Source organism: Anarhichas minor, unplaced genomic scaffold (assembly GCF_050575085.1).
Source record: "Anarhichas minor isolate MPS153535 unplaced genomic scaffold, ASM5057508v1 ptg000024l, whole genome shotgun sequence".
NCBI lineage: Eukaryota > Metazoa > Chordata > Actinopteri > Perciformes > Anarhichadidae > Anarhichas > Anarhichas minor.
In genome coordinates, this window is record NW_027466470.1 from 11,239,956 (window position 1) to 11,264,051 (window position 24,096).

Sequence of the window (24,096 nt, forward strand, 5' to 3'; positions counted from 1 at the left end):
AACTGGGGGCCTTGCAAACACACCACATCAAGACAAGTGAAGATGGCGGATGTGCTGAGTGTTCTCCGTCAGTATAACATCCAGAAAAAAGAAATCGTCGCTAAAGGAGATGAAGTTATATTTGGAGAGTTCTCCTGGCCGAAAAATGTTAAGACCAACTACATAATCTGGGGGTATGTCAGCGCCAAACTATCTCTGAATCGCGTCTGAAGGCCCGCTGCTGAAGCTCAGCAGTGCCTTGCGGTGCTGGTAACGGCGGAAGGCTCGCTAGCTAGATGCTAAGATGCTAACCTAACTCGGCTCCTCGCGGTTGTACTTAAAACTTTTTAAGCACTCTTTAAATACTTTGGCGTGATACGTATGTATTGTGTCCTAAACCACGAGGCATATTTCCTATTATATATACATTACAATTTGTAAATATTTTAAAACTTAAATGTGTTCATGAGAGATGTGCTGCTAGCTACGCGTACTGTAATGTGATGCTAACTACTCGTTACCAGTCCTTGAGTTGTGTTCCCGATAAGTCGGGGGTCCAGTGGACCAGCGGACAGACTGTAGTTCGTGGTATCAGTCGTGACTAAAAGCAGCTTTGTTTACCGAGTTAAAAAGCTAACGTTAGCCATGTAACGCTGTGAATGAGGTTGCAGAAGGATTAACGTCAGTCAGTAGATTAACGTCAGGTAACTGTTAATAGTTCTGCATTAAGTTGATTTCAGATCCAGTGTTTCGTTACTTTGAGCATGTAACTCAAATTGCGTTATGTTTACTTCGTATTACAGACTTGTGCACTTTAGATTAACTCGAATGTGCAACCTGAAGCAGTCTGTGTTCATTTTAGTCATATACTCGGAAGAAATAACGTTGAGGTTTGAGTGTTTTATTTAAGTTTTCTTTGCTTGTGTTTCTACCCTCAGTACTGGTAAAGAGGGACAACCCAAAGAGTACTATACTTTGGACTCTATCTTGTTCTTGCTCAACAATGTGCATCTTCCACATCCATCGTATGTGCGAAGAGCTGCAGTAAGTGACTCGTGTAACTACCTCAGTGCCATTATTATATGACAATCTATTATTTCTGTCTCATGAAGCATTTTTTTTTTTTCTTCCCACAAATTGCCCTGAAAGTGTTTTTGGGTGACATGCTTTTATGTTGTTGATAGACTGAGAACATCCCTGTTGTCAGACGACCTGATCGAAAAGGCCTGCTGTCATACCTCAATGGAGAGAGTTGTAAGTAACACTTGTGCAGGATGTCAAGATTTTCTTTGTATGTCCTTCACATTAATACTCTGTCATGATTTCTTATTTGTGTTGATTGACTAAAACATTATGACAGCTTGATAAAGCCCTACGAGGAGGAGCCTCGCTGTAGTTGGTCTAATTGGTAACTTATTAATGCAGTTTATAATGTTGTCTTTTCACAGCTACATCGACAAGTATTGACAGAAGTGCACCTATAGAAATAGGTTTGCAAAGGCCAACGCAAGGTAAGCTCACGTCATATTTGTTTGCATGAAGTTTAAAGAGCTATTTTCACCTGCGGTAATAATTGTTTAGATTTATTGTTGGTATTGAAATCTGGACTACAGCTTAATAAATTGTATCTTCTGCTATCCTTTATCTGTTAACCCTTGGTTTGTCATATTTTCTATTAATGGGGTTGTAGTTAGGGAAGTCGTAGATTGTAGTCTGGGCAGGAAAGTTGTTACACAACCAAATGGACTTTGTGCTGTGAAGTAATAGCACCGTTCTGCTTTTTTAGTGAAAAGAGCAGCTGATGAGGTATCTTCTGAAGCCAAAAAACCCAGGATTGAGGTAAACTGATGTCAAATATCTTCCACTAAACGTTGCTTTAACATTCTACTCACTTCTTTGCTTGTTGAAACATTTAATTGTCCATTTAGTCAGTATGTCGGTGGAAAAAGGAAATGGTCTGCGTTTATGTTATGCATTTAGTTGCAGTGAAAAAAACCACAATTGTTGTGGCCAGCCTGGCAATGGTCACATGTTGTTTTATTCAGCACTTTGCTAATAGTGTGTACACTGCTTTTAAGGATGAGGAACGAGTGCGTCTGGATAAGGAGCGTCTGGCTGCCCGTCTGGAGGGTCACAAAGAGGGCATCGTGCAGACTGACCAGATCAGGTACAATAGACTGCATTTATACATAATGTGCTTTCTGTATGAGGCAATAATCTCTCCAATGTTGATTAGTTTGAGATATATTCAACATACCACAGTGTCAGTAATAACTGATCAATATTAATCCGATTGCTGGGCGTCATGCATTACTACACAATGACACCCACAGACCATCTGCTTGAAGCAGCGAGCTGTTCAAACGATCCTAACTTCTCTTCTCTTTCAGATCCCTGTCTGAGGCCATGTCAGTGGAGAAAATCGCGGCCATCAAAGCCAAGATTATGGCCAAGAAACGTTCCACCATCAAAACGGATCTGGATGATGACATAACCCTGAAGCAGAGAAGCTTTGTGGACGCTGAGATGGATGTCACCAGAGATATTGTCAGCAGAGAGAGAGTTTGGAGGACCAGGACGACCATTCTCCAGAGCTCTGGAAAGGTCAGAGATAATTTTATCCAATCGCAGTGATATTTCTATGCAAACACAGTTTTCTCTCTCTTGGCAGCAATACATTGCAATTCCTAAAATGTCAGACTGTTCCTTCAAATACATCCGTGTCGGATTACCATGTGAATTTAGGGATTTTCTTGTATTGTTACCTGCACATTGGCTCATTATTGGACCTTGATTTCGGTCCTGACGGGGTCATTACATGGGTTGCAAATGAGATTTAATGAATAAAGTCTGATCAGGAAAGCATTGTTTCACTGACCCTTTGTATGATGTAAGTGCCTACTTTGCTGTTCTCCCAAAAACCAACAACAGGGGGTGTAGCAATGCTTCGTAGCGTTGCATGACTTTTGGTTTTAAGGAAGGGATGCACTGTATCGGCACGTCATACGTATCGGCAGAAAAATGTTTTAAAGTGAAATATCGGCCAGAAATGAACATTTCCTCTCGTATAACAGGGCAACAGCGCTTGCCTGGGGCGAGTAAACTCTGTGTTAAGACTAATGCTGCCAAAATATATTCAATCCAAGCAGATATTTAAATAATAATTCAGTTCTTTATTTCCTAATCGGTTGAGTTGTGTGTTTTTATGCAAATAACCACGATAGGTGACAATAACAAAGTAAAAGTATAACATTTTGAATTTTAGACCGTTTTTTTTTTTGTCCAGTTGTCCAAATATCTGTTGATTTTTATTTATCTATTAAAAAACCTACATTTTCCATTATGTGCATCGACGGTATCGGCCAAACTGAAAATATCATCATATCCATCATTGTGCATCGCGAGTCAAAGATGTGTTTAGTGGGAGGCTTTACTGTAAGACTCAACAGCAGAAGTCATGCACATTAAAAGGTATTTAACATGCCATTTTTCTAACCATGCATCAATGCCTTCAGCCCCAAGGCACTTCTCTCTTTTGAGAAGGTTCATACTGATGTAGACTTGCACCAGAAATGCATACTGTTATGTGAACTGGTGTCAAACATTTTGGATCAAGACCACCTTACTGGACATATCTGAGTTCTAAAGCAGCTGTCCTATTTTACCAAACCCGCTCAACTCCCTGGGACAATGGCCTTGACTGTGGGAAATACTTCAAGAGAGCCCAACTGTAAATAAATAAATCTGTGTAGCGAGGTGAACATTTCAACCACTAGATGGCAGCAGTAGAATGATTTTCACCCAGTTTATATTTACTCTAAAACTAAGGTTTTCACTGTGCCACTGAAGGACTTTGACATGCTCATCTCAAACCACTATAGTGTTGAGTGGCTGCATGCTTGGAGCAATTACTCTGGCAGCCTATACATCACTTTCCACATCTAATGTCTGCACCAAGATGGCTATATCTATGTTGTTTTGTTACTCCATTTTGGCCTTTCATTCTGTTAATTTGGCCGTTTCTCACACTCTAATATATCGGTAGATGATGCGTTACGGTGTATTTAATGTTTTCTTATGTAATAATAAAGCACAAGGTAATTACTATGCAGGTGTGTTTTAAACTATTCTAATGAAGGGCAGTTTCATGTGGTGTATCTGTTTACATCCAAGCCTTTAGGTTGGGACCCTCAAACCTCAGTGTTGTTCACCAAATGATGATAATGTTGTGCGAGGGTGTTGAACTCATCACACCGTATCTGTATTGCTCCTCCGCAGAACTTCTCCAAGAACATCTTCGCCATCCTTCAGTCAGTGAAAGCTAGAGAAGAAGGGCGAGCACCAGAGCAGAGACCAGCACAGAACACTACTCAAGTGGTGAGAACAGAAATTCATATATATATATATATATATATATATATATATATATATATATATATATATATATTTATTCCTGTTTCTTCTTTTCCAGGAGGTTTAATGTAAATGTGTGTGTGGACTAATAGCTGCATTCTAAAAGGGCATGACTTGGATAAACCAGTCAATTGCTACTTTTCCTCACACATTCCTTTTCTCAAATATATCAAGCTTGACATCAACTGGAAGGTTGTCTGTAGTTATTTAACAATAACTACAAGCAGCAAGCCTATAAATAACTACTACGGTGTTGAGTAAACAGTGTTGTGACGGGTATGTAAAGTAATGAATTGTTTGTGTTTCATGTTGTTTCCAGGACCCGTCCCTAAGGAACAAGCAGCCTGTCCCAGCTGCCTACAACAGATACGATCAGGAGCGATTCAAAGGAAAAGAGGGTGAGTTTCATTCTTGAGTTTTAATCTGGAAGCTTTAAAAAAAAAAATCTGTATGGGCGCGAGGCATTTAAGGAAAGCGTAGTTAACTGAACATTGATCTGTGGGTCAACAAAACTTGGATTTGATTCACCCCATTTACACTCGGTATCAATAAGCACACGACAGTGGGAGCTTTAGATGCACATTGTATTGATCAGACCACCTTCAGAAGTGAGATTCGATGTTGGGGCAGGTAAAATAGAAGCACTGCTTCCCTTTACCCGAGGCAGGCAAGCTCTGCTGACTAATTAACATATTGATCGCAATGCGGATAAAATCAAGATAACAAGAACGATTATTAATACTACAGATGTATAATTTGCAATTTTCTTGGGTGATTCAGATTTATTTGAAGTCTGACCTGCCATTTTTGCACATTCTGATCTTCTTTCTAAGAACTGTTATTGACATCAATGCTCTAGACTCATTTTATTTTTTACCATTGTCCCGAAGAATAATTTCCACCATCCCTCGCCAGTGTGAATGTTATCTTTTTACTTTATTATCACCTATAGTGGTTATTTGCATAAAAACACATTATTCAAATCATTTGGAAATAAATAATTGTATATTTATTTAAATAATTTCTTGGATTAAAATTAATCTCGGTGTTAGTAGTTTTACTTGCGTATTATAAGAAGCTTCAAGCTAGTTTTAGGAGTTAAACAGGTCGTAATTCCCTCTCTCTAATGTCTATTTATATTCCTGTAAAAACATCTTCTTCAAACAACTGTATCTATTCAAGTTTCTTGCCAAAAACTACATTTTACAAGATTACATTTGTACATATCATGACAGCGGTATAATTTAAATTCTCCCAGTACTCTGATATATGACACTGGTTGGCTGCCAATCAATATCGGTGCATTGCTAAATAAAACAAGGTGTAAAAAAACAAAAAACAAAACAGTTTGGTCTCCCGCATGCAAAGGGATCTCACGCCTGTATTAACGGTGCAGCAGCATTCTAACAGCACCATGAATAACTTTTATATAACCGCTAAAACAATCTGTATATATTCTCTTATCATATATTAATATCATATTTACATCTTAATCGTCTTCTTCAGTCGTGTGATGTGAGTCGTGCACTTACAGTCTCGCAGACTGTATGCATTGCCTTGCGTTACTTTGCCACTGTTCACACCGCCGGGGTTGCAATGGTATGAATAAAGTATCTTCTATTCAATAAGAATACAATGGAATTGGTCATTTTCTGAAAACCGCCTCTTTCATGTGAACATGCTCATAGCCATCTCTTTGTAGCCAGGCAGGGGAAACCTCACGGTTTCATAGTATCACTGTAGTTTGATTCTTGTGATTTTTAAAGGCAAGAAAAAAAGGTATTCATTGTCTGAAACCAGTCTTTGTTGCTCCTGCTGTGCGTCATCAGGTGTAGGATCTGTGAATGGAGCCTTTGTCTGCTACACAGAGAGGCCAAACCAATTCATTTCAGGCGTCTGTGTGGGTCTCATCTGATCCTAATTTAAAATATAAGCCTGTTTTAGTGCTATGTCGACAATTGTTGATGTTGTGAACTAATCTTTTTAGAAAAAAAAAATAAGCTTCAGAAACCAGACTTTGTTTTAACCAAGGACAAGTTCTTATCTTAGTATTAGATGTAGGTTTATACGTACTACTGCAACAGCTGATTAAAAACATTTTTTAAAGATCAAATTGCTTCTGCAAGTTTCCTTTGCATTAAATGTGTGCAATGTGTGCTTCATTGAGTGTGTAGATTGCGTGTCATATGCTGCCTTCTAATCAGTTAGTAGTCTAATTGGCCTAATCTTCATGGTTTTTCAGATGTGGGGAAACTGCAAATAAGAAGGCTCATAGACACGTTTAGTTCTTGATTTAATTCCCCGGGCTCCTTAATACCTGAAACAATTATGTAGAAAAATAAGCACAGTTGAGTGTGTTTCAGTTGCAACTGATGTTCCACTGACCACTTAAAGATGTCAGGACACTGCGCCGCTGAGCCAACACGTCCATCTACTGTAAAAACCTGCCATCTAAGGCCTGTGTGACTCAGCGTTCAACCAGGGCTGCACAATTAATCGAAATGTTGTTGAAAAATATTGTCGTGCTGAAGAGATGTCTAGGCCAACACATCGAATTCTACAGACTTAAACAAACGTCTATGTTTGGTACAGTTCCCCACAAAAATCACCGAGCTTTTACTCCCTCTCACTTGTTTATACTCTCAGCTCTTTTCCCCCATTTGCAACGCATGCAGTCGTATACCATCGTGATTATCCTCTGCGCACCTTTGGTTACATTTGTAACGGGGATTCTACTTTTCAGAAAATACATAAAATTACATACAACATTAGTACACAAATTGGTTATAGAATATTAAGGCATTATATTTTATTACACTTCTGTTTTGTTCTGCCAGTAATCTACAACTTAGCCTGTGTTATTTTCTTAGAAACGGAGGGTTTCAAGATCGACACCATGGGCACCTACCACGGCATGACCCTGAAGTCAGTGACGGTAAGAACAAAACCTGGCTGTGTGCTCGTGTTGTAAGAAGATGAATCCAGAGCGACTCGGTATGTCAATTTCACTTTGCACACATCCAGTAAATGTTCCATTTATAATTATTGAGATCTGCTAATCAAAGCCTCAATGTAGGGCTGGGCAATAGAGCGATATTATATCAATATCATGATGTGAGTCGAGATATTGTCTTCGATTTTGGATATCGTAACATCGCCTAAGTGTCTTTTCCTGCTTGTTAAGGCTGCGTTACCGCATAATGATGTATATTTCTATACCTCCATACTGCTGCGGCCTTTCTTTTATTACCCTTTACTCACTTGAGGTGCGTCATCCTCTACTGTTAGCTGTAACTCCTTGAAATGGAGTTGTCATGAGACGGTATCTCACTCAAGTAATAAGGGGAACTTTTGTGCTTCAGGTTCTCAAATGTACTTTTTAAAATGCAATTTCCAGAAATGTATATTGTACAAACAAAAAAGGCTCATCCCACATTTATTTCTCAATATCTCGTAGCATAGTTCATGTTTTCATGGCTTTTGAAATTCCTTCATTGACTATTTGATACACATGTGGAAACATTTATTGGCACTGTACCCTGTCCACTCTAGTTATAGAGTCGGCTGTACCTGTAAGGCAGCAGATATAAAACACATACAGCAAATCTTACATTACTACAAAAAGAACCCTTTGCACCACAGTGAAACACAGCGTATTCTATTGTAAGATATTATGGTGTACATAAACTCTCCAGTGGTTTGACTCAGACATATAAACATTTTTCATCTGTTTTGTACAAAATATTTGACAATAATCGTAACTCACTTCATCAGATTTTACACAACATATATGCAGAAGTTTTATTGTCTTCCCAAATAACTTTTTGGATTATTCCCTTGGTGTCAAGGTAAGAACAGAACGGGCTGAGATATAATTCATTATTTGTATGTAACAACAAGGTAGTGCTGGAACCGGTATACCGGTTTTAATTTCCCGTATGATGTGAATTTTTCACACACCGTCACACCGGTGCATAGCCGAAACAACTGCTGTCGCTCTTCAACAGGCAGCTAAATATATTGTTTGCGGCGAAGGGCGTTTCGGTTGGCGCTAGTTTTCTAGAGTGTATTGAGAGGGAACGCTAGTGGTTATAACTTTATAACACAACAACTAATAACCCACAACTAACACTCTTTAACAGGGTAACACAGCACGGCAACAGTTTGTGACAAATAAACAATTTGTAACACTAATAATTGTACATTTATAAAATTACACCGCCGAACGGCATGCTGGGTACAGCTCACTAGCACAACAGTCTGCTAACAGCTGGGAGAGGCTCCGTTGCTACAGTAACATTACATTAAAGAACAGAACAGAGCGATGCAGGATGAACAAAGACAGACCGGAGATGCACCGATAGTCTGTGCCCAAGAGATGAGCTCTGTCTGCTGTTTGGAAGTTTTTTTTGGTTTTAAAAAATCCGACGTAGACCAAAAGACTATACATTGCAAAGCTTGTTGAGCCACTGTTGTTGCCGTTGGCGGTAACACGAGCAACTTACTCCATCACCTCAGCAGAAAACATGTGTTGGAATACCGAGAGTGTGATGACGGTCGTCGGATTCGAGGCCGTCAACCGGTAACGTTAGGGCGAGTGAAACGGTGAAGCCAAAGGGTCACACATCGCTTGAAGAGGCATTTGCTCGAGGCAGCATATGACAAGAAAAGCAAGCGGTGGAGCGACATTACGAACGCAATAACGATCCACCTATGCAAGGACATGGTCCCGCTACAGACAGTCGAGAAAGACGGGTTCAGAACAATGATTAAAACACTGGATTCAAGGTACGTCTTACCGGGGCGAAAATAATCAGCCAAACTGCTATCCCAACATTATACCAACAAACGAGCAAACCCTCTAGTAAGCAAAGCCTTTATACATGATGACATTAAAATATTTTTATATTCTATGTACTCCTGACAGTAGAGTAAGCCACTATAAACCTATATAAAAACACATTCAAGGAAAAAAAAAAAAATACCGTTAAACTGCCAGAATCTTAAAAAATAGCGTGATATACATTTTGGGTCATACCGCCCAGCACGACAACAAGGAGAGTTTAATGATACGTTATGTAGCTGGTCTCTCTGTTCATTCTGTTTGAGTGAGTCAGTTGTTGCAGGCATTGTGTTTGTTACTCTGGAGATGATGCCAGTATTTAAGGAGTTCATTGGGATGAAGCCCATGTGACGTTATCAGAAGGCTGTACTTGCAGCTGGAATAAGACACCCTCCAGTGGTTGAACAGTAACTCGTTGGGTGGAGGAGTCGGCTCGATCCGGAGCTCAGCCAGGCATATTGCCACATACACATCCTCCAGATGCAATTGGCGGATCCTTAGTGATGCACCATAGATTTTCCTCGCCAGGTCTCCAGAGAAGACATAACCAGTCCCAGAGCAGAAGGTGGGATACTTCTCACCTGGGTACAGCTCAGGTGGCATGTACCACTTGCTGTTTTTGTTTCGGTTGGGTGCAAAGCCTCTCATGTTATTGCCTGTGAAGTAGTTCTTCTTCAGCTTCAGTTCTGGTCTGAGCAGCTTGTAAATGAGGTACTCTGTGTTGACGAACATATCGCTGTCCGTCTTCATGACATAGCCGGCTTGTGGGCAGTGAATTGCCACCCAGTTCATTCCCATCAATGTCTTTGTGGTCAGGTTTTTGTAGGAATCCAGAAAGTCCTGCTGAATGATATCGTGATGCCTCCGGCTTTCTGCTTCCAGCATCCTTTGCTGTAAAAGTCCCAGCTCTCCCTCATTTTTCCCCAGCAGAAACAGCCGGATGAATCCCAGAGCAGGAGCCACGCTCTCGTTCCCCCATGTCTGCCGTATGGCATTTCTTGCCTCCACCTGCCGAGCCTCAGTGGATATCAGCAACACCAGAAATGCAGGTCTGCTGTCTGCACATTTGTCTGGCTCATTGATGACATAAGGGAAAGGCCCGTGGGTTATAGTGCTACGAAGATCTCCCTCTACACTTTGGCTAGTGTTGGCTGCCAGAGTGTTTTCAAAACTTGGGTCTCCTTGAGGAGAGGAGACGCCCTCCTTCTCAGGGGAGCTGATGTTAGCGTCAGACTTGAGATTCTGCTGAGGAACAATGACGAACCTCCACGCTGAATGTGGGGCGCTCAGATTCCATTTGGGTGTGGTTGGGTGAACTTCACTACCTCCGTAAACCACAGGAATGCCTCTCCACCATGGCATACCTGTGAGCTTCGGCAGCCACACCTGGTGGACCAGAAAGACCAGAAGACCCAACAGTGAGAGGAGAGAGATAAACTTAGCTGTCTGTGCACAGCAGTGGCGTCGTCTCCACTGCATGGTCTCAGCAGGACTAATTCACTCAGACAGTTGTCACGCTTGTAATCAGTTGACAATCGCAGACAGTATTGTTGTCCGACAAGCCAGCTGTCAGGTGTGAGTCCTCTCTATTGTTGCATGTCTTGTGATTGCCTGGAAGACAGAAGAAGGCACATATTTGAGCAACAAGATGATACAACATGGCGCATTTAAGCTGCTTTATGTGAAAGGTGTTGCCCTATGTGACGAACACAGATAATTATGACCAGACTGTGTAGTTATCTATGGGGTGATTTATCAATATTTCGTGTTTTACGGCGCTCAGCACTCATTCTCACCGCTCTCATCAGGCTGCTGCTTTTTAGTTTTAAACAACTAAACTGAATGCTAGCTGCCCACCTCCTAACAACAGACAAAGTTAGCGACTAGTTTGTGAACATAGTAAAGCGTTTAGCACCCAGATATTTTCCTCAGGAGTTGAAGTCCAATACCAGAGCTAAAAGGAGATATTTGGGCTTGCATTCATCAGGCGTAACTGAATTATGTTTCTCTGTAATTGCGTGATGTGTAAATACAAAGCTGTTTGCTAACAAGATTCATGTATAAACTTTAGAGATCACAAAATAAGTACAGATTGATTCTGATTCCTCAGCGTGGTATACAAATCTGTTATTGTTGGTTCAGGTTAAGATGATACATTCATCATCCTCTAGTTTAAACATCTCCTCTTGTATCAAGATCAGTAAAGAGAGTTAAAGTAAGTGATTATGTTATGAAGTTGGGGTTCTGGAGTATTGCCCTTTCTCCTTAGTTTTCATATGAAATTTGTTTCATGTAGTGTAATCGTTTCTTATAGTATACATTTTACAGAGCAAATGGACTAGTTAATTAAGCTCAAATATGGACACAAAATACATTTTCATTCCTGCTTTGACTCATTCCCGCACAACTCTCTATCATAATGCTGAAACACTATCTGTACAATTAACAAACTTCTTACACGCTCTGAAGCAGGACCACTGATTTAGCAGCATGACTAATTTTGTCTGCGTTGTGTTGATGTGCATTTCCATTTTAAACTCACCCGTTTTACTCAAACTACTCTTCTCTTTTTGGCATCCATCATCTGTAAATGTGATGAATTACAATCCTCACACGATGATGGCTCTCTTGGTCACTGCGTCCATCGTGCTCTTAGCCAAATCACAAACCGCTTGGGCTGGACGACTTATTTCCTCTGACGCCTGACAAATTGTATACCTTTTAGCCCAACCCACATGTGGCTGTTAGTCAGAAAGGCGTGTACATGTGATCCTCTTCCAGGCACTCGTAGCCATCTACCACATGCATGCACAAGTGTGTGTCTCTGTGGGCTTGCATGGGCAGAACATGTGTCAGAGCTCCCGTGTTGCAGCTGTTGGGAATTAAAAGGAGCCTGTTTGAGATATCAGCAAATATGAAAAACTAAATTATTGACATCAATAGAATTATTAATGTCAGTGAGATTATTATCAATTATTTATAATAACGGGGGCCCTGAGAACAGGGACCAATAACCAAACTATGAACTTAGTCTCATAATTAGTGTTCACTCACAATGTCAATAGTCAAAGTACTGTTTCACATTCAGAGTGAACAGTGACGGTTGAGTTCGAGCAACAGACCACTTATCCAGCTATTATCACAATACACATGCACAGAAGTGATCACAGAAAACTGCTCTTTAAAGTATAACCGAGTTTATTAAGTTCCAATAATAATGATCAAGTCAACTAATATCTAAAACTAACAACGAATCCTATACATTTATGAGCACGCTATCTAAAATCAACAATCTGTAGTGAGAGAGAGAGAGAGAAAATATAAGGACCGTGGCCCCTATTATGTTCGCTCATTTCCATGTATATCACTTGATATTTGCAAACGGTAATGTACAGTCATCTTCTGTTTAGCTTATGTTTTCAGGACAAGAATAAACAGAATGTGTTCTGCTTTCTCAACTCAACATTTTGCACTTGAACAGCATCCAGATGATGAATTCTTATAGAAAAACCAACCTGTTCTGCCCTGCTGCTAGCATCCTGAAGTGGAGTGTGATCTCTGTTTTTTCCTGGATTACACACGACCTTTTAAAGTACCCCAACAAGACAGAGTGGTTTGTGAGAGCTTGTATCTCAGAGAACTCAGTTAGCTCTTTAGCATGCATGAACACAAGCTGAAGCGTCTGTTTCCCTTAATCAAGGCACACCCTGGACAATACAGGATGTGAAGGGTGTGCATGGGCAGAGCATGTGTCAGATCTCCCGCGTTGCAGTCTCTCCATCAGTCTTGGCGCATTGTCCCGAGACGCTTGATGCTACTAACGGTGCTGCTGCTGCCTCAGGCCAACAGGGTAGAGGGTCGGTGGTTGACAGTTGGCTGCAGCCGTGGGTCCTTTCACTGTCCTCGCTTGTCGTATTGTGTATAACAAAGCAGTGGACAGACGGGGATCATCTCTGGATGATATACACCAATATTCTTTTCTTTTTATAATTTGTAAGCTCGTCTTTAGAGATGCGTCATCCTCTACTGTTAGCTGTAACTCCTTGAAATGGAGTTGTCATGAGACGGTATCTCACTCAAGTAATAAGGGGAACTTTTGTGCTTCAAGTTCTCAAATGTACTTTTTAAAATGCAATTTCCAGAAATGTATATTGTACAAACAAAAAAGGCTCATCCCACATTTATTTCTCAATAATCAAGATCTCGTAGCATAGTTCATGTTTTCATGGCTTTTGAAATGACTTCATTGACTATTTGATACACATGTGGAAACATTTATTGGCACTGTACCCTGTCCACTCTAGTTATAGAGTCGCCTGTACCTGTAAGGCAGCAGATATAAAACACATGCAGCAAATCTTACATTACTACAAAAAGAACCCTTTGCACCACAGTGAAACACAGCGTACTCTATTGTAAGATATTATGGTGTACATAAACTCTCCAGTGGTTTGACTCAGACATACAAACATTTTTCATCTGTTTTGTACAAAATATTTGACAATAATCGTAACTCACTTCATCAGATTTTACACAACATATATGCAGAAGTTTTATTGTCTTCCCAAATAACTTTTGGATTAATCCCTTGGTGTCAAGGTAAGAACAGAATATAATTCATTATTTGTATGTAACAACAAGGAGAGTTTAATAAGTTATGTAGCTGGTCTCTCTCTGGTCATTCTGTTTGAGTGAGTCCTGCCTGCTCTCAACGTGTTCATGCAGGCATTGTGTTTGTTACTCTGGAGATGATGCCAGTATTTAAGGAGTTCATTGGGATGAAACCCATGTGACGTTATCAGAAGGCTGTACTTGCAGCTGGAATAAGACACCCTCCAGTGGTTGAACAGGAACTCGTTGGGTGGAGGAGTCGGCTCGATCTGGAGCTCAGCCAGGCATATTGCCACATACACATCCTCCAGATGCAATTGGCGGATCCTTAGTGATGCACGATAGATTTTCCTCGCCAGGTCTCCAGAGAAGACATAACCAGTCCCAGAGCAGAAGGTGGGATACTTCTCACCTGGGTACAGCTCAGGTGGCATGTACCACTTGCTGTTTTTGTTTCGGTTGGGTGCAAAGCCTCTCATGTTATTGCCTGTGAAGTAGTTCTTCTTCAGCTTCAGTTCTGGCCTGAGCAGCTTGTAAATGAGGTACTCTGTGTTGACGAACATATCGCTGTCCGTCTTCATGACATAGCCGGCTTGTGGGCAGTGAATTGCCACCCAGTTCATTCCCATCAATGTCTTTGTGGTCAGGTTTTTGTAGGAATCCAGAAAGTCCTGCTGAATGATATCGTGATGCCTCCGGCTTTCTGCTTCCAGCATCCTTTGCTGTAAAAGTCCCAGCTCTCCCTCATTTTTCCCCAGCAGAAACAGCCGGATGAATCCCAGAGCAGGAGCCACGCTCTCGTTCCCCCATGTCTGCCGTATGGCATTTCTTGCCTCCACCTGCCGAGCCTCAGTGGATATCAGCAACAACAGAAATGCAGGTCTGCTGTCTGCACATTTGTCTGGCTCATTGATGACATAAGGGAAAGGCCCGTGGGTTATAGTGCTACGAAGATCTCCCTCTACACTTTGGCTAGTGTTGGCTGCCAGAGTGTTTTCAAAACTTGGGTCTCCTTGAGGAGAGGAGACGCCCTCCTTCTCAGGGGAGCTGATGTTAGCGTCAGACTTGAGATTCTGCTGAGGAACAATGACGAACCTCCACGCTGAATGTGGGGCGCTCAGGTTCCATTTGAGTGTGGTTGGGTGAAGTTCATAACCTCCGTAAACCACAGGAATGCCTCTCCACCATGGCATACCTGTGAGCTTTGGCAGCCACACCTGGTGGACCAGAAAGACCAGAAGACCCAACAGTGAGAGGAGAGAGATATACTTAGCTGTGTGTGCACAGCAGTGGCGTCGTCTCCACTGCATGGTCTCAGCAGGACTAATTCACTCAGACCGCTGTCACGCTTGTAATGTCAATCGTTAGCTCAGCGGTCCTTGACCCCTGAAGAAACTTGGCCCCAATTATGATCGCTCATTTCCATGTATGTAAATCAGTTGACAATCGCAGACAGTATTGTTGTCCGACAAGCCAGCTGTCAGGTGTGAGTCCTCTCTATTGTTGCATGTCTTGTGATTGCCTGGAAGACAGAAGAAGGCACATATTTGAGCAACAAGATGATACAACATGGCGCATTTAAGCTGCTTTATGTGAAAGGTGTTGCCCTATGTGACGAACACAGATAATTATGACCAGACTGTGTAGTTACCGTCAAATCTATGGGGTGATTTATCAATATTTCGGATTTTACGGCGCTCCGCTCTCATTGACTCATTCCCGCACAACTCTCTCTATCATAATGCTAAAATACTATCTGTACAAACGACAAACTTCTTACACGCTCTGAAGCAGGAACACTGATTGACGGTGCAGACATCTTTAGTTTTCAGTGTTTGCACACTCCCAGCTGGCCTGGGAACGCCTCGGGATCCCCCAGAATGAGCTGGAACATGTTGCCGGTGAGACGGAGGTCTGGGTCAGCCTGCTTGGCCTGCTGCCACCGCGACCCGACCCCAGATAAGCGGAGGAAAATGGATGGATGGATGTTTGCACAGCAGGCTAATGTACGACACAAATAAACTGCAGACTATTCTCAACGTTACTTTGACATCTTCATGACTACTGATCACTGGACATCATCTTCTGATTAGCTTCTGTTTTCAGGATGAGAATAAACAGAATGTGTTCTGCTTTCTCAACTCAACATTCTGCACTTGAACAGCATCCAGATGATGAATTCTTATAGAAAAACCAACCTGTTCTGGCCTGCTGCTAGCATCCTGAAGTGGAGTGTGATCTCTGTTCTTTCCTGGATTACACACGACCTTTTAAAGTACCCCAACAAGACACAGAGTGGTTTGTGAGAGCTTGTATCGTTAGCTCTTTAGCATGCATGAACACAAGCTGAAGCATCTGTTTCTCTTAATCTTGGCACACCCTTCACATCCTGTACAATACAGGATGTAATGTGTGTATATATATATATACTGTATGTATAAACCAGTCTTTGATTTAGCAGCATGACTCATTTTGTCTGCGTTGTGTTGATGTGCATTTCCATTTTAAACTCACCCGTTTTACTCAAAGTACTCTTCTCTTTTTGGCATCCATCATCTGTAAATGTGATAAATTACAATCCTCACACGATGATGGCTCTCTTGGTCACTGCGTCCATCGTGCTCTTAGCCAAATCACAAACCGCTTGGGCTGGACGACTTATTTCCTCATTTATTTCCTCTACGACGTCTGACAAATTTTATTCCTTTTTAGCCCAACCCACATGTGGCTGTTAGTCAGAAAGGCGGGTACATGTGGTCCTCTTGCATGCACTCGTAGCTATCTACCACATACATGCACCAGTGTGTGCGTGTGCGTGCGCGCGCGTGTGCAGAACATGTGTCAGAGCTCCCGCGTTGCAGTCTCAGTCTTGGCGCATTGTCCCGAGAGGCTTGATGCTAACGGTGCTGCTGCTACCTCAGGCCAACAGGAGTAGAGGGTCGGTGGTTGACAGTTGGCTGCAGCCGTGGGTCCTTTCACTGTCCTCGCTTGTCGTATTGTGTATAACAAAGCAGCAGTGGACAGACGGGGATCATCTCTGGATGATGCACAAGCCTTACATCTCTCTGTTCGTTCAGCATTTCTTCCGTTTCTGTGCTGTTTCTTTTTTTCCTCTCTCTCTTCCTCTTCCATTCACAGGCTCTCGTGTTAACGTCCCTCCCCCCATGTGCCCCTCTCTCCTTTTTTTGTTTCCAATTTCCTCTTCTCACCCTCCCCATACAGCCGCCCCTCGCACTCGGCTCTGTGCGGCCACTGTGTTGTCTGCGATAGGGCTAGAGAGGGTGAAAGCAGCGGGGGAGGAGGAAGATGAAGAGGAGGCAGCGCTGTGAGTTGTCTGTTCGCTCTGAAAAGGCAGCTCCAGACTTGGTGGCAGTACGCTCTCCCACCACGTCACGCCGTTTCTGCTGCTGTTGCTGTCTGCTCCGTTAAAGGGGAGGGGGGGAGGGGAGGGGGCTGCTGACCTATTTGTATTCACGCCCACTGTCCAGGAAGAGGAATAAAGCATTATCTCAATTTGCCGTGCTGTGAAAGTAAAAGGAGACATGTCGACACTTCAAGGTTTGCGAACGGCATAATGTGATTGAAAGATGCGAAACGTCAGGTGACAGCGTTCTTCTCGGACAGTGAAACGTCAAAAGCCTCTTTAGTTGCAGTCTTAATGTGTTTCCTGCCAGTCTCTCGTGTTAGGTGATAGTTGGAAAACAAATAATTACAGCAATGTGTCTGCTGTGCTCATTCAGCCATGGTGGTCTGCCCTGCCATTGTTTCTCTTTCTCAGAGGAGGACAAGGGAGGAGGGGTGCTTGTTGTTTTGCATGTCTGCTCATTGGCGGTCATGATCCCTTCAGATGCACTCTGCCCACCTTTTGAAATGTATCATGTTTAAATGTAATCGCTATGTAAGATGACGTTTAGACAAAGGGAAAAAGGGTTATGTTGTGTTTTCCATTCACACTCAAATTTTAAAGCAACTCTCTCAACAGACGTACTGGTATTTCCTGGGAGCCATATTCTTTACGCGGCCAATATATGGATAACATTGCAATCTGTATCGTAACGCTGCGATGTGGAGGAGAGGATCTCTTGGCGCAAGTGTACTTAAACTGGACAGGAAGTACAAGGGCTGCAGATAAGCCGTGTATCTGTAATTGACAGGGATCCTGCAGTGGTGCTGATGGACTCTGCCCTGCAGCTAGTGGGAGGAGAGGAGAGCAGATGCATTTGAATTTCAACAGCCCTCGGAGCCAACTCATAGTATTTTTTTATTATGTTATCGTAAAATGCTGACAATGTGCCGATGTTATCCTCTAATCCCCGGCTTTGGCTAAGAGCATTTGCTTTCTCGACGCTCAGTTTTGACGTCTGTGTTGCTTTGAATGGCAGGAATGAACTTTCCTGGCTTCAGTTGACAGGATGGGAATGCTATCTGCTACTAGTAAAATACTACTAGTACTACTACTAGCTTTTTCATATGAATTCCAATTACTGATGGTTGAGATTCTAAATGAATCTTGTAAAATATCCTCACACTGTTCATTATTTGTACGAAGGAAACATGGTTTGAATAATGTATTTCAAGGGACCTTTTGAGCGCGATAACAGGAGCTTCACTCAGGTCTCTTCCACGTCCAACAGTTTGAAGCTTCGCATTTTGGATTGTTCAGCAATATCATGACCCAGCTCAGCCACGGTCGCTCGGTGGGACGTCTCCCTGGTGCTAGCCGGCCCTCACCGGGCGCATTTCCGGACACACGTTAACCTGTAAATTGAATCGAGACGACATCATTTGCAAATGTCAACTGGCTGCTTGTCACTGATGGTGTCGGCTTGTGGTCTTTTCAAAGAAGTGGTGTTAGAAATGATTCGCTGGGCTGGACAGCCACGTTGGTCTCAGCTGAGCGACAGCTTTGTGTGTCTTTCCTGTCATGGAGAAAGAGTGAGTCAAATCAACTTGTGCTGAAACAGTCGCCAACAAATCTGGTAATTGATTAATCATGGTAATTGATTAATCATTAATTTAAGAAGCTAAAATGCTAAACTATTTGTCACAGCTATTAAATGAAACTTCTCCTATTTCCTCATAATGCAACTTTTTTCTTATTCTACATTTTTTTTTTTTAAAGGCTCGAACTCCTTCGATAAATGATTGAATAGTTCTTCCCTACCACAGACATTCACAGACAGTGGTGTGTCCGAGCCTTTAAACTGTTCAACTTCTACTCCCTCATGTGTCTCAGTCTTGAGTTGTGTTTTTTAGTAGTTGGTTGAAGGCATAGTACATTTATTAATATGACCTTTTGGATGTTTTCCAGGAAGGAGCATCTGCTCGGAAGGCCCAGACTCCTGCGCTGCAGCCTGTCCCTCGTCCAGGTTGGTGCTAAATTCAACATATCTAAGTACATGCATGCATGTGTCTGCTTACATTGTAATACAATGGGGGTTTTTAAAGGTTGCACAATCCAAATGTGAAGTGAGAAGAATTTTTTAGGAACTGTGTAGTTGCTAAAAGTCTTAGGAAGACAACTTGGAAGAAAATACGGATGTGTGGCAAGACGGGCTCTGAACTAACTTTTCACCGCCGTTCACTGGAGCAGAGTATCTTTCTTTCAACTCTCGTCCCAAGTTCATCCCAAATTTAAGCTTCATCCTCCCCGATCTTATTTTTTTTTTTTTCCGGCCCTGGAATGACGGGACGTCGTTAAGCTCGACGCTCTGCTGCCAAGTGCGCCTGTGTGATATGGCAATAAATATATATATTCTTGTTTATTTTGTTATTCAAATTAGGGCCAATTTTTATCCTTTTATTTTTTGGAAACCCGGACCTTCTCTGGGCCATCAGACCAGCCTTTAAACACGAACCACATGCTTTGTGGTGTGACGCCACTAAAGGGTCCGAAGTCCACCAACCACAGTCTCAGGAAATGCAGTCGGAAACACTGATTGATGCAAAATCTGTACAGTAGCTCATTGTGTGGGCAACGGTGGTTTGCATCTCCCGTATCTAGGCCACCGAAGTGGTTTCCACAGTGTTTGCTCAGGCTCGGCCGGTCTAAAGGTGCACCATCAAAAGGTCATTTAACGTTGTTCAAGAAAGAAAAGCAAACATAGAAAAAAAACGTTTTTCTGTGACCAGGTTTCATACGATTACTCAATGTTTGGCTTTGACCAAGCAGAGCTTCCGCTTTCGCTCCCCCTCAGAGAAAAGTGACAACGAACTTGAGCATAAAACTTCGAGGTCACAGTCTCTGTAATTTTGACGTCTGCCACACATGAACACAGCATAGAAATATGTGCATGTTGTCTGCATGAAACTGTCTGTGAAAGAGACTTTTGTTGGGAGAGAAGAATCCCATGTCTGTTTCACTCCTTAGCCAATAGAGGCCCAGGATGCTGGAGAAGATGAGAGAGCGCAACAAAGCAGCATCGGACGTGTTTGTAGTAAATGATTAGACTCGCTGACTGTGACATGTTTGCCCTACAGCAGCGAATAGATAACAGGAGTACAAGGTAATAAAGGAGAAGTAATGGAATAACATGTTAACGGCAGGGTATTGCCATACCTTTCTAGTATCGCTACCTGAGCCCCTAATACCGACCGTAACAGGAGACACAGACCTGTACCAGTAGAACAGCAAAGCAGGTTCACCGAGGATCATTTGTATCTTTATTTACCTCTCAGTCAAATGTAAGGAGTCTACAGGTGTGTTTGTGTGTACATTCACTTTTCACATTTTTCTATTCCCTCCAGTTTCACAAGCCAGACCTCCACCCAATCAGAAGAAAGGCAAGTTGCTTTCACTCAGTATTCATCATATTAAATACAGTTTCTCGACATTATGTAATGTAACATTCATTTACAAATCTTTGTCTATTTTTTCACCGTTCTTGGTTTCTCTTGTCATATAAATGCCTTTCATTGATTGTCTTTACAACACTACCTGTTTTTAACTCTCTCTACAGGGTCCCGGACACCCATCGTCATCATCCCCGCTGCCACCACCTCACTCATCACGATGCTCAATGCGAAGGAACTCCTTCAGGACCTGAAGTGAGTCGTCTCTCCTTATTATAGTTGTATGAGAGATACTTAGGCCTTCAGCATTGCATTACACACACAGAGCTTTAACAAAAAGCTTTGAAAACTCTCATATCGTATCTTTCTTTGTTTCTTTATAACATCAAATATTCATGACCGAATAAGCAACAGTCAAAGTTCAAGAAGATAAACGTTATTTTTGTAACAGTTTCAACACAAAATGAGACGAAGTGGTTTTATACATCTTGTTTGTACGACACCAGGTTCGTCACGCCAGAAGAGAAGAAGAAGCAGGGCAACCAGCGCGATAATGAAGTTCTGCTTCAGAGGCGCAAAGACCAGGTCCAGCCTGGAGGCACAACGCTGAGTGTCACTGTGCCTTACCGGATCATTGATCAGCCGCTGAAACTGGCTCCACAGGACTGGTGAGCATGTCCATTGCCTGGACCCCCCCCCCCCCCCACCCCCCCCCCCCCCCCCCCCCCAGAGTAACCCCAACCGCCCTAGCTACTGTACTAAACTGACAAAATGCAATGAGTTCCTCAAAAGGTTCCTGGTCCCTGGGGAGAGTTCCTGCGGTAGAAAAAGGGCTGAAAATGTCTCCTCCTCACAACAACAACAACAACCAAAGAATGTGTCTTCCTGCAGGGATCGAGTGGTGGCTGTATTTGTGCAGGGTCCTGCCTGGCAGTTCAAAGGCTGGCCGTGGCTGCTGCCGGATGGATCTCCTGTTGACATTTTTGCCAAAAGTAAGTAATGTGGACAGAAAAGTCCTTTCAAAAGTGTTGCTACACTGAACTATGCAGCAAACATGACTAGGCATCAGCCTGTGGTTGCTTATGTTGACGGAGTGGCTGCAATCTTTAAATGATCTGTAACTTGAGTGATGATTGGTCACATAGAAAATACAGAGTCTGTACTACGCAGTGTTTGGGTGCCTCAGACAAAGCTCAAATAAACACCTGTTTTTATATTTTCAGGGTTTTTCCACTTACGTTTTCGAAATGTGCGTGGATCTGATCAGAATGCAATCAGAGTAAAATTTGCAACTATTTTGATAATTGTTTGAGTAGACGAATGTTTCACGCAAAACATGCTCGTCCAGCACCTCCAACTTGAGGATTTTCTGTTTTTCTCTTGTTTTATATGATTAGAAACTGAATATCTTTTGGTTTTAGATTGTTCAGACAAAACAAGACATTTAAGAACGTCACCTTGAACTAAATATCTAATTGATTAATTGTGAAAATAAGTTTGAAATCTACAGCTACAACCTTCACAGGCCGGATTTGAGAGTTCTGTGTTGTAATGAAATCTAGCGGCATTATCTGCTGTTATGAGTAGAAGTCAACAAACCTGCAATCTATGATTTCTTGCCCTGTAATCAACTGAAAAACAGAATTTCATACAAATCTTTAACGCATGAAATTGTGAAAGTAGAATGTCGTTCGTCCAGCTAGCAAAAGATAAGCAGCACAATATTTATTTGAGGTAAATACCGACAGCACACGGTTTATACGTGACACTGAATATGACTCGTTTATTTCTGCCCTCAAACCAGATGCGTCCATATAAATGTGTGCATGCATGTTTCCCCTCCAGTCCGAGCCTTTCATTTGAAGTATGATGAGGCGAAGCTAGACCCCAACGTGCAGAAGTGGGATGTGACCGTCCTGGAGCTGAGCCGTCACAGGCGCCATCTGGACCGACCCGTCTTCCTGCGCTTTTGGGAAACCCTGGACAGGTCTGTCTTTATTATTTTTAGCATGTTTACGTACACCCATCTGTTTCTTTCACTCCTTTGCTGCTCCATCTTATCATTCAGCCGTTTAAATGTTCATTAAGATGATGGCATTGCACAAACTCACCAATCCTCCCTCGTCTTTCTCACTTTTCAGATACATGGTGAAACACAAATCTCACCTCAGGTTCTGAGCCCAGATCAGAGCGTCAAATCTCTCCGGAAATCCTACAAACGAATCCTTTGACCCCCCCCTCCGACTGTCCTCGGCCCACCTCTTGCAGACGTAGCCCCTTTCATTGCAGGTGCCATCCCATATTCCAACATGATCCCCCCCCCCCTTCTACAGGAGAAGGAGAACACGTAATCCAGTGGACTTCCTCCAACACGTCCTGGAGGACTCCGAATGCAATGCGCTGGATATGTTGCTCTGGACACTGGAGAGGGGATTGAGGGGATGTTTGTGTTTTTGTTGTAAATGTTTTCTAATGTTTTCATGTAGTACCAAAAAATACCAAAATATGTTTTATATTAAAAAGGCAATATACTGTGGAAACAATTTAAATGCGGTGTTAAGCAACATAACGGGGTCGAAGGGAGAGGAGGTTTTCATTGTTGTCAATGGTGAAGAGAAAAGGCTTTTGAATTAACTTTTGAATTGGCTCAGAACTGTTGAGATTGAAAGAAATGTGAAAGCGGCCACTGAGACTTCCTTTCCACTTTTGTTTTCTTTCGGGTGTTCGTGGTCTGAATGTACATATATGATATGATGGAACCTGTCAGATCCAACGCTCTTTGAGCAGAGACGAGGATGCAGGTAAGTGATTGTTGATACTGGCTCTGGCTCAGTGAGATGAGCTCACTCAAGCGGTCCGGTCAGATCCTGGCTAAGTTTTTTTTTTGTTTTTTTTGACGGATGAGCACATCTCTTGGTCATGCAATGACCGTGTTAAAGTCTTCTTTTTCTTCTTTGTTGGTGTTGTGCTAGAGGAGGAAAACTATGGAAAGTATTGCTTTAAGTCGTCACATTAAATTGACAAATAAAGCTTCCAGAGAAACAAATGCACTGCCTATTGTAGATGATTAGTGTTCATTGTATTCATAGTTTTATTTGGTAGTAAAAGAATGAATGTATGTAAAGGCAACCTGACGGAGAAGAGTCCCTTCCTAAAGGGACAGGAAACGAGGCTGGATTACCAACGGGCAACTATGCCTGCCCCCAAAATATCCCTTTTTTTTTTCGTATCACTTGCTTTCTGTAGGTCTGTTAGGTAAATCCACACCACTATAGAGCAACATCAGCTGGCTCCCTAAAATATGACGTAATATTGTGAAACTGACGATCTAGTTCAAAGGCCTCTAGTGTTCAATTTATGCAGTTTGCTGAAATAATTCAAGAATAAGTGATTATTTTGGCCACTTGGGGGCAGCTGAAGCGAGCTGTAAACTCAACATTTACATCTCCTCACCTTTT

At 42.3% G+C, this 24,096-nt stretch overlaps 2 protein-coding genes across 6 annotated transcripts; one reads left to right on the forward strand and one right to left on the reverse strand.

Moving 5' to 3' along the window:
* Positions 1-23,684, forward strand: cdc73 (cell division cycle 73, Paf1/RNA polymerase II complex component, homolog (S. cerevisiae)). Of its 2 annotated transcripts, XM_076097315.1 has the most exons (17): positions 12-173; positions 918-1,023; positions 1,164-1,233; positions 1,428-1,490; positions 1,766-1,818; positions 2,058-2,146; positions 2,370-2,583; positions 4,258-4,356; positions 4,712-4,790; positions 7,263-7,327; positions 19,158-19,215; positions 20,594-20,629; positions 20,806-20,893; positions 21,145-21,306; positions 21,530-21,630; positions 22,484-22,625; positions 22,780-23,684. In XM_076097315.1, exons 1-17 carry the CDS (start codon positions 43-45, stop codon positions 22,814-22,816), a joined length of 1,593 nt encoding a protein of 530 aa, XP_075953430.1. In that variant the 5' UTR covers positions 12-42; the 3' UTR covers positions 22,817-23,684. The 2 variants fall into 2 exon arrangements, with proteins under 2 accessions (XP_075953431.1, XP_075953430.1); XM_076097316.1 differs by lacking the exons at positions 19,158-19,215; positions 20,594-20,629; positions 20,806-20,893; ... (2 more) ...; positions 22,484-22,625; positions 22,780-23,684 and adding an exon at positions 10,163-12,698 and having other exon boundaries at positions 1-173.
* On the reverse strand, positions 13,496-17,196 carry LOC142956026 (beta-1,3-galactosyltransferase 2). 4 transcript variants are annotated; one of them, XM_076097318.1, is made up of 4 exons: positions 16,361-17,196; positions 16,045-16,113; positions 15,627-15,782; positions 13,496-15,368 (listed from the first exon to the last, which is right to left on the reverse strand). In XM_076097318.1, the coding sequence occupies exon 4, from the start codon at positions 15,154-15,156 to the stop codon at positions 13,891-13,893; it is 1,266 nt and encodes a 421-aa protein (XP_075953433.1). In that variant the 5' UTR covers positions 15,157-15,368; positions 15,627-15,782; positions 16,045-16,113; positions 16,361-17,196; the 3' UTR covers positions 13,496-13,890. The 4 variants fall into 4 exon arrangements, with proteins under 4 accessions (XP_075953433.1, XP_075953434.1, XP_075953432.1 ...); XM_076097319.1 differs by lacking the exon at positions 15,627-15,782; XM_076097317.1 differs by having other exon boundaries at positions 15,627-16,113.
* Positions 23,685-24,096: the final 412 nt, after the last annotated feature.

What these genes read in the sequence shown, in the direction of transcription:
- cdc73 (XM_076097315.1), top strand. Translation starts at nt 43, where the DNA reads ATGGCGGATGTGCTGAGTGTTCTCCGTCAGTATAACATCCAGAAAAAA. An exon ending in GTGCAGACTGACCAGATCAG is followed by an intron (nt 2,147 to 2,369) that starts GTACAATAGACT and finishes CTTCTCTTTCAG; the next exon opens with ATCCCTGTCTGAGGCCATGT. An exon ending in AAACTGGCTCCACAGGACTG is followed by an intron (nt 21,307 to 21,529) that starts GTGAGCATGTCC and finishes GTCTTCCTGCAG; the next exon opens with GGATCGAGTGGTGGCTGTAT.
- LOC142956026 (XM_076097320.1), bottom strand. Translation starts at nt 15,156, where the DNA reads ATGCAGTGGAGACGACGCCACTGCTGTGCACACACAGCTAAGTATATC.